The following is an 18,574-nucleotide window of genomic DNA, read 5'->3' as shown; positions in this document are numbered from 1 at the left end:
TGGTAACTGTTGATTGATTGATATGTGGGGTTTAACGTCCCAAAACCACTATATGATTATGAGCGACGCCGTAGTGGAGGGCTCCGGAAATTTAGACCACCTGGGGTTCTTTAACGTGCACCCAAATCTGAGCACACGGGCCTACAACATTTCCGCCTCCATCGGAAATGCAGCCGCCGCAGCCGGGATTCGAACCCACGCCCTGCGGGTCAGCAGCCGAGTACCTTAGCCACTAGACCACCGCGGCGGGGCACTGTATCGTTCTCTTTCTGAAAAGAGTGTATTTTTGCAATAATATTATACTGCGCTAAAACTGCTGTTTGGGCGAGTTGGTTCAAGAATAATTTAGACAGATTTATCAGCGCAAAGAAAGAAAAAGACGAAACATTTAGTGAAGAAACACACGCACAGATGTACTCACAACTAATTTGCTATTTCAAATGCAGGGCATCTTTAAGGCACGCATCGAAACAACAGAAAGATAACATGAAGAAACGAAGTGATAAAAACCACGTGACAACTGCTTGCCAAAAAGACAAAGAACCGAAGGCAAGCAAGCCGTCTATATAAAATTCCCACGCCACAAGGTAGGCCCCAAATATCAAAGCAAATGAAAGAAAAGAAAAAAAAAGAAACAAAGAAATACGCTACCTACAGCACTAGCCTTTTTTACTAATTTGAATCTGTGCTTACACTGTTCTTATAATTATGTTTAGTTTTTAACGTTTTAGATCTCGTTTGTCCTTCGTGTGTGGCTGCCTAGGCTTCTCTGGCTTCAACGTGTTCGGCCCGGTTGGTCTTGGTATCAAGTACATAAATTTTCTTTCATTTCATTTCATATTTAGGGCGTACTTATTGGCGTGGAAATTCCAGACGGCATGGTTGCCTTTGGTTGTTTGTCTTTTTGGCAAGCAGTTGTCACGTGGTTTTTATCGCCTCGTTTTTTTCATGTTATCTTTCTGTTGTTTCGATGCGTGCCTACAAAGAGGCCCTGCGTTTGAAACAGTAAATCAGTTGTGAGTACAGTGCTGTGTGTGTGTTTCTTCTCTAAATGTTTCCTGTGTTTTTTGCGCTGATATGTCTGTATATAGTAAAATACTGCCTGCTAACGTGTGTCGCCTATCCTGTGGCATTATTCCCGAATGTGCAACATACGCCTCATTACTATTTTACTTACAAGTTCTACAGGGGTACTTTAAGACCAAGCGAGGCGGAACAAAAAAAAAAAGGTATACAATGTTCCGGTTCTTTGTCACAAAAGTGATAGTGCATTTGAAGTGTGTTAGGGTGCATAATACCTGAACAAAAACACTCATACGCAGCAGAAGTATACAAATATTTCACTCTGAGATTGCCATCGCACGACTTACAGATACATACACATACCGGAAGTAAACAAAAAAGTAAGTTTCAATTTTTTTTTTCAGTGTACTGGGAGATGAGAAAACTTGTTGGCAAACAGTGAGAAAAAGCCCCGGGAAAAAAGTTATTTTAAAAGGTGTGGTTGGAGCGAGAACTGGAGTCGATGAATATTTAAGGTCTTGCGTTGTTTGTCCAAAAGACAGCTGTTTCACACAGTTGGCACTAGTATTCAAACTTTGCCAGAAAGAATATTCTGGTTAATGATAACCGACTAACTATCCTACTAGTTTCTAGTGTATGGATGCCGTTGAGTTTGATAAGTCACGTTGGCAACTCTTATGTTATAAAATCGCTAAAAGTGAACCGGACAAACTTATGTTAAATTTTTCGCAATCTTGGCAACAACTTCTTTTTTACATTGCGAGTACCGAACTACCGAGGCGTACTAAAGTTTTGATACGAGGAAGAGCGTGCAACAGATTGTGATGACATTTCTGTGAGACTGTTTAATAGTTGGTAATGAAACCCCTGGCGGTCGAAATTTTCGGACACCTCCACTACGGCGTCTCTCATAATCATATGGTCGTTCTTGGACATTAAATCCGACATATCAATCAAGTTGGTAACGAAACCTTGAAATTCAGGAGATGCTCAGGCAGAGCGATTGCGGGTAATTTTAACTACGCTTGTTGCACCATAACAACCACCACTTTCATCCTATATAGACGTTGTGCGCCTATTATGTGGGATACAATGGCTATAACATAACTTTTAGCGATATGTCCTTTACCACCACTTTGTTCAACCCGCGGCGAAAAAAAAAATCACTTATGTTGCTTGATTTTTTGGGCAGTAATACTGTCTTTTTTGTTGCGAATGCGTAAGACTGCAGCGAGAAATCTCCGCGTCCAATAAGCCATGGCTTTTCTTCCTGGTCTCCTTCGTAAGATGCGACTGTATACTTAGAGATCAAATCACGAGTCTCGAGGGAATTAATCAGCAAAACGAATAACGAGCGTAAACTTTGTTTCACAGGTACTTCATAGCGTTCCAGCTGCCCTGTGTGCCGGAGCTGTCCTTGACCATTAATGACATGCAGTCCATCGACAAACTGCACGCCGCCTACAGCAACGAAGAGCGCCAGGCCTTCAAGTACACCTTCGGAAAGCAAGGTACGCACTGCTAAAGCCAACTAAACGCAAACGCTTTAGTTTTGTTTTGAAGACGTGGCAGATTGGTCGGTATAAGAACTTGAGAGTTTCTCAGAGAGGCTGAGACGTCAGTAGTAATAAAATGAAGAACAGTCATTCACCTGTCGCCAGGCCACTCGCTCGCGCTCGTCGCGAAATTGCAGCGTCCACAAAACACAAGGATTCAGTGAAGGGGACCAACGCGCTTGACGCTCAACTGGTCATTTTAAATGTGGAGCATTTCATGAATCCAGCCTCAGTGGTGGCAGGTCCACTGCGCATGCTCGCGCCTCGTGCCACATACTTGCGTCTTGTATTAACTGTCACTTCCTCACTCTCTCGCCTCGCAAGACAGGTGCAGGCAGCGTCTACTAGTAAAAACCGACTGCTTGCGCTGCAGAACGTACTAGCCACCCCGTATACAGGGTGTTTCAGCTAAGAAGCACCAAAGAATAAAAAATTAAAAATTAGTGCTTCGCGTCTCCAGCTAGTGCACTATTTTTTCAGCTGTATGTAGCACATCGGAACATTTTTTGATCCACCAAGCGCGGTAATTAACAAAGATTCCTTAATGAACTTTTTAAATACTGAATGATTGATATGTGAGGTTTACCGTCCCAAAACCTCCATTTGATTATGAGAGACGCCGTAGTGGAGGGCTCCGGAAATTTCGACCACCTGGGGTTCTTTAACGTGCACCCAAATCTGAGCACATGGGCCTACAACATTTCCGCCTTCATCGGAAATGCAGCCTCCACAGCCGGGATTTGAACCCACGACCTGCGGGTCAGCAGCCGAGTACCTTAGTTTTTAAGCACTGACTCTAGAAGAAAAAAATCAAAACAACACTTGTAGCTCTTATCCAGAAATAACAAAATAATTAAGATGCGGTAAGATAACAACACTGGTCAATTTTATCCGGGGTTTGGTTAATGTGCTCAAAATTTAAAATTGCGGGCGGTGACTCACGGCTCCTAGCCATAAACTTAAGTACTATCACAGTGTGTTGAAGGATTGAATTTAACTCGCACCTCGATTATAGCCACCAATCAGTTCGCCTCTCCTGGTAATTTAAACCCGTTTAAAGTCTATTTCGCCTTCACTGTCCTTTACTCCAAATGCTTTGAAAAACGTTGTGCCTTTATCTTCGACTCTAGGGTGGAGTCCTTTACAGAACATTATCAAATGTTCAGCCGTTTCCTCCTCCTCTCCACACGCACTGCATACCGTGTCTGTGCCTTCGTATTTTGCTTGGTACGTCTCGGTCCGCAATACTCCCGTTCTAGCCTCGAAGAGCAGAGAACTACACTGAGAATTATTGTAGATATTTTCCCTTGCAATTTCCTGCTTAAAAGTTGGGTAAGTGTCCATGGATGATTTCGTAAGCATTCCCATTTTCGACATGTCCCTCTCTGTTTTCTTCAGCTTCTTCTTAACGGATGTTTCTTTTTGGCTTGGTATTACTCTGTTGTCTAAATACTTGCTTGACAATTTTCGAGTTCGTTTCTTCCATTTAGTATCGACATTCTTCCTGTACAAGTAACTGAAAACATATTTAGCCACACGCTCCTCTCCCATTTTTCTCAATCGCTCTTCAAATTCTGTCTTGCCGCTGGCCGGGTGGAGCGCGGCCAGTGGCAGAGATAGCCGGGCTCCACCTGGCGGCCGGCCTTCTGGCGGAGGACGTCTCGACGCAGCCTGTTTCCGTCCTTTGTGACAGCAAGGCAGCGCTTCTCATCCTGGTCAACACCAGACGTGCCGGACTGACCGGGAGCTTCTTGGCGGCCAAGTACCAAGCCACCTTTTGGCCGCTCCGGCCATGAAGAACACGCCTCGACTTTCTACACATATACACACTTCTCTCACCCTACCCTCTTTCATTCTACTCCTCCTTTCTCTACAAGGCATGGCGCCATGCAACCCAAGATGCAGACAGAAATTAAGTGCCTTCTTTTCTCATTCCCAGAATCACTCAATCAATCAACATAGCCCGACTAAGAAATGCATTCGCTATAAAAAATCACTGACATATTAACAAAGTGAATGATGTTAGGGAACATTGCTCGGAGGCGCATGGGGCGTTTCCTGGCCATACCATTTCTGTAGGAAGGCTTGTTAACGAGCCGGCGCATGGTGCGCACACTCAAAGGCAGCGTTATCGGCCCCGTCCCGCGGCCGCAACCTCAGTGTTGGCCGCGTCCATCTGCGCGTTAACCACTTGCCCCTTTATACCATTCTGGCCATTGCCGCGAGTCAAACGCCTAACGGTCATATATGGCAGACGTGGAGCTATCAGTTGTTCTACAACGGGGCTAAGAGCAGGTATGTGAGGGTGCTTGGGAGGACACCCATGCGTGACACTCATTGTAGGAACTTGTCACGTGCTGCCATGCTTACGAAGTGACGAGAACGAAGCGGGCGTAGTCACAAGGAGGTGAGTGTGCAGGCCATTGAAAACCGACGCCTAAGGTGGTCATATTATCTCACTCATGGACGCGGACGAGGAAGGGACATACGAAGACAAGCGCGGTCTTCGTGTGCCCCTTCTTCGTCCCTGTCTCTGAGTGCGCTGTGAGCTGTTAGGAATCTTCACCAACGAGCCCGATCAAAAACCTTGTCTGGATGAATGCTCTGAGCGTCCATTTTATAACGGGACGGTGTCATGTGTGCGACCAGGCTCGCAAGAAAAAAAAACACAAAAAATGAATCTTTCTTTTTATGTTGGAGTAATGCCTTACCTACTTTATTCAAAGTAGATAAGGCATTAGGTCAACATAAACGTTGCATGCATTGATGGATGGATGGACGGATGAATTGATATGGCTGTACTCTTTAGATCGGGTGGTGGCTAATGCCACGAAGCCGTAGTACTTATAGTGAACCAAAAAATAGATTTATTTATTTTGTTCCTTTAAATAGTTCCTTTAATTAGGACTAGTACTTTCCGGTGAAAAGTTTTAAGAATTAGTGCAGCTCAAAAATGAGCGAAGTAATTATACGGCATAAATACATGTGAAGATGCGCCACCTATCTATGGTGTCTTTATGGTGATCACTCTTCACAGAGTGTTGCAGGGAGCGTGTCACAAGCAGGCATATAACATTACAAAAATAATAGAAAATGAATCACAAGTTACATAAATAAATTATATATTGTTTCTCCCTATCAGTATGGCTTTTGCTGCGGATTTTCAATGGATGTAGCTTTTATAACACTTACCGGTTACTCAAAAAAGCGACTGATCGTGGTGAATTTGCAACATCCCTGTTTATAGACCTTTTGAAAACATTCGGCATTATAAATCACCCCGTTCATTTAGCGAAGCTCGAAGCTATTGAAATAACAGGTCCACCTTTGCTCCTTATCCACGTTTACTGACAGGATGGAGAACAAACCAATGATGTATCTGGTTCTTATTCTAAAGGAAGATTTGCGAACATTGGTGTACCACAGGAGGCCATATTAGGTGTCCCACTGTTGTTAGTTTATATTAATGATTTGCCTCTCATCTCAATGTATTTTATATGATGATGACACGACGATGTATATTTCTAATCGCTGCATATCTACACTAACAAATAAGTGAAATGAAGATCTTTTGAAAATGTGTACGTTATGTGAAAATAACAACTTGCAAATTAACCATAACAAGACCAGATTTGTCATCTTTTCCTCATATCAACATTGTCTCTGCAGCTAACTATTGTACAATATTAGGTCTGGAACTTAATGACTACCTTAAATTTAATATACACGTCTCTAACGTGTAAAAAAGAATGGCTTACGATAAACGCACTCTCATCAAAGCTCGATTGCGTTTCTGCTTCTCTATTCTCATATCACTTTATTATGCTTTTGTTCATTCTCATCTTAACAACAACATTGAATCATGGGGCAACATGTACAATAGCCACCTTACGAGCCCAGGAGGTCCCATTTTAGTCTATGACTTTAGGACCTCCTTCTGTACATTCTAACTATGTCCTTATTCCTTTGTTTGTTTTAAAATTAACGATTCTGATGACTACTGGCAGCAGTAGCAGCCATCACTGGTGGCATTGCCAAAACACAGACCTCTTCTGCTTTCACAGGGAGGCAACGGCTCTAGTTTCACCACTCGCTTCAATCTGGCATGCTCCATCATAGTGTGCAGGCCCAACAGCACCACGTCCATAATTGCTATTATGCTGCTAACGGTAGTAACGATCTTAACATGAAGGGGTTGATTCCGCGAGTGCAATTCTACCAAATTCTAACTGGATGGCAAACATATAGCAGATGAGTGGTATATAAGAGGAATTTGTTACTAGTTGGTTGAACATTTTAATCTTGAAGCAGTGCGGTAAGCGCTTTAAGTGGTGTGTTGCTCGTTTCTTGGTTCGGGCTCGTTTTCACCTTGCTGATTCCCTATCGAAGATTACTGGCATGAACCAATAAAGTACACTGAACAAAGTGAACTGTTCTTGTTCCATATGATAGCAGAGTGCAATCACAGTTCATGCATGTTGAGAAAATTAGTACGTGCACAAAGTATTTAGCATGACCGAAGTTTATTCCTGTTTCTTAGCTGTATTTTGAGTTGCGGAAAGATATACGCCAGCATTTTAGTTGCTACGGCATTGAAGCAGAAACTAATTCAGTGTTTCGGACTTCTTTCTTGACACTCGTGTTAAGAAAATACACAGCTGTATATATATATTTTATGGAGGGTTTGTGTGCAGCCATATTGAGCTGTTTACCTGTGTTTTGCATCTTTTTAACAATTAAACGAACAGGGTTACGGTAGACACATTTCCACAAAAAAGGTTGGGTTTAGGCAAACAATATTTCATATCCTTAATAATTCACGTCGCTATATACAAAAACAAGATAATATCGGATCAACAGCCCAAGATGAGGTTTTACAAAAAATAGCTCATAGAGTGTGCTGCACAGCAAAATCCCACATTGCAAATAAAAAAATAGTGTGACACTTTCATCACTTGCACTCGTTGGTGGGAAAAAGAATAGTAGAGGAAGACACAAATTTCGTGGTATGCACCACCATAATATGTCAAGGCAAAAGTAGTTCGCAAAATATTCGAAACTGTTGTATAATTTGTTTTGGCGTAATTCATTTGGCAGCTTGGTCGCTTGACAGGAGTTCATCAGACTTCTTTTTTAGGAAACTTGTGAAAGACTGAGCCAGAAGTCTGTCATGAATATTTGTGCACTCAAGCAAGATGTTGATAATGAAAGTTTATACATTGTTATGGACCTAGAATACTTCAAGAAGTGCACCTAATTCTAAGTACACGAGCGTCACTCATAAACTTGAAGAGATATTCAGTGCAATGTTGTGTATATTTCTTCTTCTTTAGCATGTGTCAGTGACACTGTAGCCACAACGAAGAGGGAAGTTTGGATGTCAGGTGTTTGCGCTCCAATTAAAACATTTTAAAGTGCTAGCTACTTTCAATGCTTGTACATTTCTACAAACCAAAAACATAGCTAGTACTTACGGATGTGGCTAGGTGACGTCCTTCAGGACGAGCAGGTGGTTGAGAAACTTTTATTTGGGTATTGCATTGCCCACCCCGGCCCCGCTTTATTTTTAGTTTTTTAGAAGGTATCCCTTGAATTTCTCAATGTATAGGATACCAGCTTGACATTGTCTGTAAAACAGAAGGTAACAAAAACACACTATGCGCGATTTAGCCAAACATTTTTAATAAGATATTGGTGACACAAACTAAAAAAAAATGCAAAGAAGGCAAGATAACAACACGTGTCATTCCATGCTTCTTTACTGCTTGTTTCTTCAATTCTTCTCAATTTTCCAGTCGGATCTACTATAATGATATACACTAAATCGACCAACACAATTGCAATTTTAATGCTTGCAATGATAAAGTGGAAAATGTAGGAAATCGCTCACAGTCAAAAATTTATCAATGTTTAATTTTTCAATGCCACAAACATTGCAAGAGCTGTGTACTGTGTAGCTTTTTCATACTACACGTACATAACAAATGATTGTGTTAAGACCACAACAGCAATGTTACACTTGAAGTGTTGCAAGACATTTCATTAGAAGTGTAAAAAGGACTTTCATGCTCGGCACCTTGTTAAAACAGTATTTTTATGCATGCAACCAATTACTCGAAGCTGAATAGCGGCTTGAGAGGCGCGGGTTTGCTAACTGGCCACAGGACGTTTATGGGGTTTGTGAAAAGAAGCTATAGGCGCTCATAACGTGTCATTACCCTCCGTTCTCAATCACTATGGAGTGTAATCTGGTCTAATGCCATTTGCTAATTTCAAACAAGTAAACAGAGCTTTCCAAATTTGCCGTACGTCATGTTTCAAGGTTACCGCCGTATGGGTGTAAAACGTTGCGTTTGAAACTTTGTCTCAGGTGAAAAGCTCAGCAGCGTGCACAATTCACACTACAAAGAAAAAGCGTCTGAAAGAAAAAAAAAAGATTTGACAATTAAATACATCTACATACCATCTGTCAAAGCAAAAGCTAGCATGCTGACGATTCATTTCCAGGCATCCGCACGTGCATCCGCATTCCAGTACATTACCTAGCGTTGGTTCCACAGTACCGGCTCATGTCGTACAAATGAAATTAGTAACTCACTCAAAAATCGAGCGGCTTCAGAACTCAGGGTTTTGTCAAAGTTTTCGGCACCGATGGAGCTACCTTCTCGGCATGAAAATTCGGCAATATGGCAGCTCGACTATAGCTGGTTCACTTGCTTCGTGGCACGTTATCACGACGTTTCCCTGCTCGCGCTGTGATTGGCAGCTGCCGTGCGGCGGTGCGATGCGATGATGTGTCACGAAACGTCACGGAACGTCACCACTCCGGCTAACTGCCGCATCGCCGCACCGCGCGCCGCATCGCACGGAAAATCGCACCGTCTGTCTCGCGCTTTAAGCTGTTCGCATTTTTTCGAAGACAATAGTCTTTCTTGGAAACCTTCGATGCAAACATTTTGGCCTGCCTGCCTGCCTGCCTGCCTGCCTGCCTGCCTGCCTGCCTGTCTGTCTGTCTGTCTGTCTGTCTGTCTGTCTGTCTGTCTGTCTGTCTGTCTGTCTGTACGTCTGTCTGTCTGTACATCTGTCTGTCTGTCTGTCTGTCTGTCTGTCTGTCTGTCTGTCTGTCTGTCTGTACGGCACCAGACGATACCTCAAACGACCAACCCCTTCCGCAGCACCCACCAGTATTGCTCAAAGTTCAGCGTTCATACTTGTGTGATTGTCAAATAAAAATCAATTATTGCGCATATATGATGATGATGATGAAAAACATTTATTATAAAAGAGAGAAGAGAGAGGTACGGGGCCAGAGCATGACCCTGCTACATGGTCGGCGTCCTTAGTCCGGGACACCGCATGACGAGGCCCCTACTCGCGCCCGTCTCACTAGAGCCCGTTGAGACTCTAGTGATGAGCAGTTGAGGAGGGCAGTCTCCCATGCCTCTCGGGAAGGGGTAGGGGAAGGGGGTAGGTGGGGATTTTTCGGACATGCCCATACCATGTGGAAGATATCACACGTCTCCCCACAGTATGGGCACCGCCCATCTGTGTTCGCATCGAAATGCTTTAGGATTGCAGGACAGAGTAGAGTACCTGTCCGCAGGCGCCTTAGAGTTCGCTCTTCCGCCTTACTCAACCCCTTTGCAGGAGCCGGGTAAAGGCGGTGAGTGTCACGATAATAGGTCAGAATTTCTTTGAACCGCAGCAGCGGTGTATTGGCCTCCGAGTCATAAGAGCCAAGGTGAGGAGCCCGGTGGGTAAGCGCTCGGGCGGCCGCGTCAGCGGCCTCATTACCTCGTAAGCCCTGATGGCCAGGAGCCCATACGATGCGTTTCGGGCCTGGATCAGCGAGAGCCCGTTTTAGAATTTGGCTGGCTAGGGGGGATATCTCTCCTACCAAGTAATGAGTACATGCTTTCCGGGAGTCCGTGATGATAACTTTCGAGTTGGGGTCCGCAGCAGCAAGCGCTATCGCGACTTCCTCAGCGCGCTCTGGATTTTGTGCTCGGAACGAGAGCCCATTGACATGCTTTTCCCGGTGAACTACAGAGGCCGTGTAAAATCCCGTGGGCGAAGGCCCTGCTATATCTACGTAGAATACACCAGGTCGGGAGCCGTGTTGCCTCTCAAGCGTCCGAGCCCGCGCCTGTCTTCTGCTTTCGTGCGTGTGCTTATCCATGTTACTGGGGAGTGGAGCGACCGAGAGCATATGCCGTCATAGTTCCGGAATACGTTCCACCTCCTCTGCAGTGCAAGTGTGCTGTATATGTAAGCGGTTTAGCAGGCGGCGCCCGGGAGCCGTCTGCACGAGCCGCGTATATTGATTCATAAGGTGGGCCTTCCGCAACTCCTGGTAGGAGTTGAGCACACCTAACGCCCTCAGTTTGGCGTTGGAAGTGGCCACCGGGAGATCCAGAGCTCGTTTAGTAGCCTTACGAATGATGGCATCTATTCTTTCGTCTTCTTGCTTGTTAGTGCGAAGGTATGGGACGGCGTAGAGGATCCGGCTAGTCACGAAGGCATGCGCGAGCCGAAGCGCGTCCCTGCCCCGCAGACCACTCCGCTTGTTGGAAACGCGGTGGATCATGCGCCCTACCTGTTCGCCTATTCTCTTAAGTTTCGCTATAGTGGAGTCCGGTCTAAGTCTGTGGTGAATGAACAGGCCGAGAACCCGGAGCTCCTCCACCTCTCTGATGGGAACACCAGACAGGGAGATGTGTATGGCTGACTTATCTCTTGGCTTCGCTCTAACGTGCAGAAGCTCTGATTTGTTTGGAGCACATTGGAGTCCACAATCGTTGGCATACGCCTCGACTATGGATGCGGCCTGCTGAAGGCGTTCCTGCATTTCACCAAGGCTCCCTTCAGTGGTCGAGATTGTAATATCGTCGGCATATACTGCGTGTTGTGTGCCTTCCACCCTGGCCAATTCGCTTGGAAGGCGCATCATAGCAATGTTGAAAAGGAGTGGTGATAACACTGCTCCCTGTGGGGTACCCCGTGTTCCCATAATGTACGGGCCATATTCCTCGTCCTCGATCCGAAGAAGTGCCTGGCGTTTAGAGAGAAAATCTCTGACATATGCAAAGGCCTTAGCCCCGCAATCAGTGGAGCTCAAGTTAGCCAGGATGCTGCTGTGTTTAACATTGTCGAAAGCCCCCTTCAGATCAAGGGCGAGGATGGCTTTATCATTGTGTTGCATACTTATGGGCTGTATGACGGCCCTATGGAGCTGGAGAAGGACGTCCTGTGCAGACATGTGTGGGCGAAACCCAAACATGGTGTCTGCAAAGAAGCCCTTGCCCTCAAGGTATGGGGAGAGGCGATCCCGTACCATCGTCTCCATAAGCTTGCCCGCGCACGAAGTCAGTGATATGGGCCTCAGATTTTCCGTATTCACGGCCTTGCCTGCTTTGGGGATAAAAGTCACAAGTGACGTTTTCCATTCGCAAGGGAGCGCACGGCCGTCCCAGATCTCGTTCATGTATTCCAATAAATGGAGGTAGGCTGTGTCAGGGAGGTTTGCCAACAGCTTTACTGTTATGCGGTCCAGCCCCGGAGCCGTACCCCTGCGCATTTTAGCTAAAGCCGCTTTAAGGTCATGCAACTCAAAACGGGCATCGAGTTGGTGGTTAGGCTTACCAGAGTACGTGTACGCCGGCCCAGGCGGGTCCTCCGTACGACAGAGATACCTATCGCACAGAGCATCCGCAAGCTGTGCCGAGGTGCCTTGGTACCCTTGCAGAGCTCGCCGGAGCTGCTTCTGCGCCTCCCCGTTCGTTTGAGAGGGGTCTATGAGACTGCGAAAGAGACGCCATGTCCCCTTCGAGCTCATCTGACGAGCTGCGGCGTCGCAGCGGGCTATCCAATTTGAATCTGAGAGTTGGGCAGCATACGCTGCAGCTTGTTCCGTGAGTTGGGCTATGCGGATACGTAATTTGCGATTAGTCTTCTGCTTTTTCCAACGTTTTGTTAAGCTTCGGCGCGCCTCCCACAAGTGTAGGAGGTGAGTGTCAACTGCGGAGATTTCTTCGTTGGTTTGGAGGGTAGTAGTAAGTCTTTTCTGAATGTTGTTTACGTGTTGAGCCCATTCTGCATAGCCTCCAGAAAATAGTACGGGAGGGATAGTCTGATTGCGAAATTGGGTCCAATAGGTCAACTTGGCTTGACCGCATTTTTTATGAGCTGACTTTTCCAGGAGTGTGACCCGGAGAAGGCAGTGATCACTGCCTAGAGAATCGCCCAAGTTCTCCCAGGTAGCATCCTTAGCGTTTTTTACGAGAGAGAGGTCCGGACACGTGTCACGGGTTACCGAATTCCCCACTCGAGTGGGGTACGCCGGATCCGTGAGCAGCGTGAGGCGAAGGGTGGAGATAAGCTCCGCCAGCTTACGTCCTCTGGCCTTCTCGTAGTGATAGCCCCAGTGAAGGCTGGGAGCATTGAAGTCTCCCACGATCACTAAGGGGTCCTTGTCTGCCAACTTGATCGCCCGGAGGAAGATTTCGCTAAACGTTACGCGGGGCTTATGCGGGGGGCTGTATATATTTAGGATGTGTATTGACTGGTCGCGACATCTGAGAGGCAGTACTCTGACCATTGTGTATTCTTGTTCAGTACTTAAGTTTAAATGCGCATATATGAGGAACGATAACAACACGTATACATTATTTATGTGCGTAGTTTACTAGAAGAGGCATACATAAAAATTCTAAGGACTGTAGCGTTTATCACACTGCGCTGAACATGGAATACTTGCATGAAAAGACGGTGTTTCCCCACCGGCGGTGTTTCCAACGCCTTGCTAAGACGACCCCGTGGTGGCGCCTACCCGGCGCCTGGCGTTCTACACCTTTTGATAAGAACCAGTAGTCCAAGTCCTTCCCTGGTCATGATGGCCCAGACACGCACAGAGCATCGGCCACTGGCAAAGACCTGACTGCGTGTACTGTGGTGAATACCTGGCGAGGAAGGAAATGCTAGATTGGTTACACGGATATATTAGAACGACATTGGCACATAGTCACTTTACCCCCGAAATATTTCGTCTGACTTGAAGATCCATATAATGAAATTTTAATTATGCGAGATCGCAAAGATGGTGCGAAATATTCGACATGTTGGTAAGGCACCCTCAGTGCGTTCCAGAAGGCCTTGCGAACTCAACTGTATTTTTCTAAGGTAATGAGGTACAAAATACAAACCTGCCCTGCCCTGCCCTGCCTTGCCCTGCCCGGCCCTGCCCTGCCTTAGCATCCCGGACAGAAGATGCTAAGGTGCTCAAGTTTGGCGAGCTGCTCACGATAAGAAGTCACACAGCTTAAAGAGAATCAAAGCGAAGCAACGTTCTACAGCAAGTTCGAAGACAATAAAGTGCTGGGCTTTCCTTGCCTTAACCACACCGTAATTAAGGCGCACTGTAGTGGGTGAGCAGACATTAATTTTTACCAGCTGCGGTTACTTACCCTGTGCACTACTCTTTCTACACATTTAGTGGTAAATAGTACAAGGATGATATTAATGTAGAAGACAAGTCGCAAATGCTACCTCGAGTTCATTGGACGCCATACTCGCCGTTCCTGATCCCAGCAACTTGAAAACGTTGATTCATCGCTGAACACGAGTTCTCCCCACTCTTCTGATCCCCATGTCTGCACAGAACGCGCAAACTGCAGTCGCATGAATCTTTGCCTGTTCGTGATGTGGGGCTTCTGGGCCGCGACGCAGTCGGCAAGCCCTGCTTCTGCCAACCTCCTACGAATAGTCCAGATAGACGCGTTGAGATGCAATGCATCTTTTATGCATTTCGCTGTTACATGGGGATCAGCTACTACGGCGGCGATAATTAGCCTGTCCACTTCGTCATCTGTGCATCTTGACCTTCCAGCACGGTCTCTGTCACTGATCCCCCCTGTCTGTCGGTACGCTTGGATTGCACGACTCACCGCATTTCTTGACCCTTGAAGGAGCCGGCAGTTGACCCGCTGAGAAAAGCCTTGGATGCTTAACTCTACGATGCGTCTCCTTCCATCAGCTGGTACTCGTGGCGACATTTTGAAGACGAATCTGGGGGCCTTGAAACCCCCGATCTTATACTCTTTCGAGAATGGCACTGTCCAATAGCTGTCTAACAGCTGGGCTTTGCCGCTATATGCTGCCATTCAACATTTGCTGTACGAGATAATATCGTCACCAAGCCCGAAAGACCATGAAACAAGGCAAATAATTAACAAAAATGACAAAATGGTACTACGCCTGCGTCGCAAGCACGCGGGAACTTCTGAGTGCCCAATTTTTCTGAGAGAGTTACAATAAAGAATTGAATTTCCACGCAGTGAGTAATGTATACAAAAGGAGCGGTGTGCAGCCGTGCGAGGTATTTGGTCGAACAGCTTAAGGAATTAACTTTTGTTTCCTTGTGGGGCCTCCAACATTTGAGCACTTCGAACTAAAATGTGCTCGCCTGTAATTCACTGCAGTGTTTTACAAAACAACGTGACCAGAATACCACAATACACGCTGATGCTCGAGTGACGGATGTTAATGGAGGCAGTCTCGATTCCCGACTACTTCGCGTTCGCGAATGTCCCGTGCATATGCAATGGGTAGAGTTCTATTGAAATACTGAAAGCGGTGACGCCCCTTTCAACCTTCGTGACCTTCTCTGGTTTCCGAAAAAAAAAAAAACATTCACAGATATCCCCAAATACGAAAAGATTCGACAGTGAAAACCTATGACATCTCTTGCACGTCTCAATCCGCATTATTTCACGCTTACTTGTCTTAATCTACTATAATGCATCAAGTAAATGGGTTGACTTCAATCGGGGTTTATGGTTCGAGTAGTAAAAGGCGACACATGAATATCTGAAATTCGAATCCTACAAACGCTTGGGTCGAGGCTCAACTCCAACCAATAATAAGTGTGGGCTCTCGACGTGACAACCACGATATGGAGAGAGAAACAATTTTTATTATATACATATGACATAGAGCTCCACCAAAGTAACGTCTTGGGAATGTTCGCTCATTCGGGGTTCTTTAACGTCCACTCAGTATACTAGTTTGAAGTATCTCTCGTCTATCGATATACGGCATGCGCGACTAGACTTGAAGATGCGTCTTTCGTGTCAGCAGCCGTGCATCGAAACCACTGCACCACCGCAGCAGCCTTAATAAAGGATTTATCCTTAATAAACCGAGTTTGTTTTCACCTTTCTTCTTTGGCTCTTTTCTGCAGCTGTTGGACGTTTGGTGGTTTCATGCATGTTCGTAGACACGCGATATTTGGACCGAGTATTACTACGTGCGTTAGTTCGGCAAATGAGAGCGCAAAACGCAACACTGCAGGCTGAGCTTATTGATTGCCTCACTCGACATTCAAAATGTGATCACGCCGCGGATCGCCTAGGAGTAACGTGCACTATATGCAGCACGCCGAAACCCGCAAATGATGTGCTGTCGTCACATTAGCGCTCGGCTTTTTTTTTACTGTCTTCACAGCGACTACAGAAGTAACACCTTGCACCATCCGCATTGTTTCGAGATGCGCGCCGTTGAAACGAGCGAAAGGGCAGGCTGCCGGGTGATACGGAACGAGCATGCACAGTACGCGCTCCCGGACAGAGCCATCCAGCCGCCAGAAGGCGCAGCGACGCGCCTCGGCACGCGCTCCCGTGGTCTCTAAAATTATGCACTCGACTGTACGTCATACCACCCCATGTGAGTCAGCCCGAGGCCCCCATCGCCGAATGGCGTATGGGGGGCTGTAGCTGACCTGTGAAGGGCGCGGTTGATGTTCAGATGTGCCCATCTTCAACAGATGACCCCAATTTATCCGCGGTAACTGCAAACGCTTCGCCTTGCCTGGTTTGTGAACGAGTTTTTGATCGTACTCTTTTCACATCGCTTTGGCGCATCTTCGCAAGATGACCGTAACCACGGCATCGATAACACCTCACTTTCACCCAGCCACAAGGAAGAAAAATAGAAAAAGAACGGCATTCATCCAGCCACAAGCGTTGCTGTTGTACTTCTTACTTCCGCAACGTACCCATTCCAACACCATTTCATCTGCGTGTGCTTGTCGTGAATTAACCGTTAGTATGAGTGGAAAGCCGGCACACATCTGTTTTGCGTCATTTTCAGCCGCTTCAGCCGATATAGATATTGCTTCGGCCTCTTCCAATGTTAAGTCCGTTTTCGCTAAGAGCCGCAAAGAATCCTTTCTAGCATGCTACCGAAGTTGCAGCTATCCGCCATCCGGTGAATTTCAACAACGAACTGATTATTGGGCTCACCTTCCAATTGGCAGCGCTCAAAAAAGCGGAAACATTCAGTTATCTCGTTACGCTTGGGGTCGAACTATTCGTCCAAGACCATTACTGCTTCTCCATACGTCAGTGAATTAGGCTTCCTTGGCGCAACTTTCCCTGCTAGCACTTGCACAGTCCGAGTACATAGTGCAGCCACAAGCAACGCCGGCTTCTTCGTTGCGTCGCTCACGCCACTTGCCTCAAAATATGTTTCGGGTTTCGTAACAGAGGCCTTTCAGTAGTCAGCCTGGTTGTCGAACTTCGGTAGTTGGTGATTAGCCATGGTCGGTATCCCCGCAGTCGTTATTTCCTGTTTAACTGCCGGATTAAGGCTGAATTTATCTTCCGCTTCTGGGTTCTTCGTCGCCACTGTTATAACGCACCGACACGCACGACGTGGGTACTGAATAGGACAGCATCCACTTGACAAGCAAAAACAGAATCGTTGATTCCTCCCACTTGGAAGTGTATACTTAGCAACTAAAAGGGGGGGAGGGGGCGGGGTCAAGGGAAAGATAGCAAGCACAAAGGCATGCGCCACTGGCGCTTGCAGATCAGTTCGATAGCGCTGACGTCACTTCCCAACATCTTTGGTTAACTCTAATAGCCATAAGAAACAAAGGGTTTCGATGCGTGCGAGCCAGTATTGCATACCTAAAGAAAAATAATTGTATGTTATTTGAAGTCAGTGCTACGTCTCATAATTGCGATGAGATGAAGGACACATTAGTCACTGACGTTTCTCGATCGTAGAGTCTGTTCTTCTGACTACTGAAAATAATTTCACTAGAGAAAGCGAAGTCCTTTGCATACTACGTCTAAACTATACAAACGGTACAAAGGAGTTCGTATGTAATGTTCGTTCATATTGGTCACTATGGCAGCACCAGGGCTAGTTGAATAATTTCACTCTCGATGCATTTAAAGTGATTTCAAAAAAAAAACAGAAATCGAGGTCCAAATCAGACTACAGGCCCACAGTCTTCTTTGCCTTTTTCTTGTTCCCCAGTCTCAACAGAGATGAAACTAAATTCAGGGTCATCTGAACTGAGTTTATTAGCTCCGCTTAATTTTGAATATATGTGAACGTTTCTGTGCTATTATACGACGCAGGTGCTCTGACTGGCCCAATCAACTACTACCGGGCGTCTTTTGGGAAGCGGCCGGAAGTTGGCTTCCACTTCCGAAGACTGAAAATACCTGTGCTCATAGTGTGGGGTCGCCGAGACTTGGCACTTACTGAAGGCATCGCTGTGCTTAGTTTGGACTATGCCAGTGGGGGTCGCGTCGAGTATGTATCTGATGCGGGACACTGGGTGCACCGGGAGCGGCCAGAGATCGTCAACAGTCACATCAGGCGCTTTTTATCAGAAGAGAAATAAACGATGCTCTCTTTTCTCCACTAACTTGCCGGTTCATTATTCACAAGGTCTAAAAACTACCACAGCCTAGGTCTTCTCCATTCGCAAAAAAGATTTCATACGCCCCTGCGTCTACAACAAGCATTTAAAAAGGAGCAGTGACATCAACTTGACTAATGTCGCGTTTTTCGCGTCAACGCGTAGTTATTGATCTTCTAGTAACGATTCAGTACTAATAATGCAACACCGGGACGCCCCAGTTAACTTCATCACCAGGGATGAGAATCGACACTCACTTTATTAATATCAGTCACAGCGTATC

General features: G+C 46.1%; 1 protein-coding gene across 1 annotated transcript in view; it reads left to right on the top strand.

The window, feature by feature from the left end:
• LOC119167671 (epoxide hydrolase 4) overlaps window positions 1–18,297 on the top strand; it is a 212,322-nt gene extending 194,025 nt beyond the window's left edge. Inside the window, exons 7-8 of the mRNA XM_075865908.1 lie at window positions 2,398–2,534; window positions 18,005–18,297. Of these exons, the coding sequence (XP_075722023.1) occupies window positions 2,398–2,534; window positions 18,005–18,273 (406 nt within the window). The 3' untranslated portion in view covers window positions 18,274–18,297. The remainder of the gene's footprint in view (window positions 1–2,397; window positions 2,535–18,004) is intronic.
• The last annotated feature ends 277 nt before the right edge of the window (window positions 18,298–18,574 follow it).

Source organism: Rhipicephalus microplus, chromosome 6 (genome assembly GCF_043290135.1).
Source record: "Rhipicephalus microplus isolate Deutch F79 chromosome 6, USDA_Rmic, whole genome shotgun sequence".
Classification (NCBI taxonomy): Eukaryota; Metazoa; Arthropoda; class Arachnida; order Ixodida; family Ixodidae; genus Rhipicephalus; species Rhipicephalus microplus.
Note: the sequence above shows the minus strand (reverse complement) of the source record. Positions and strands in the feature narration are given on the sequence as shown.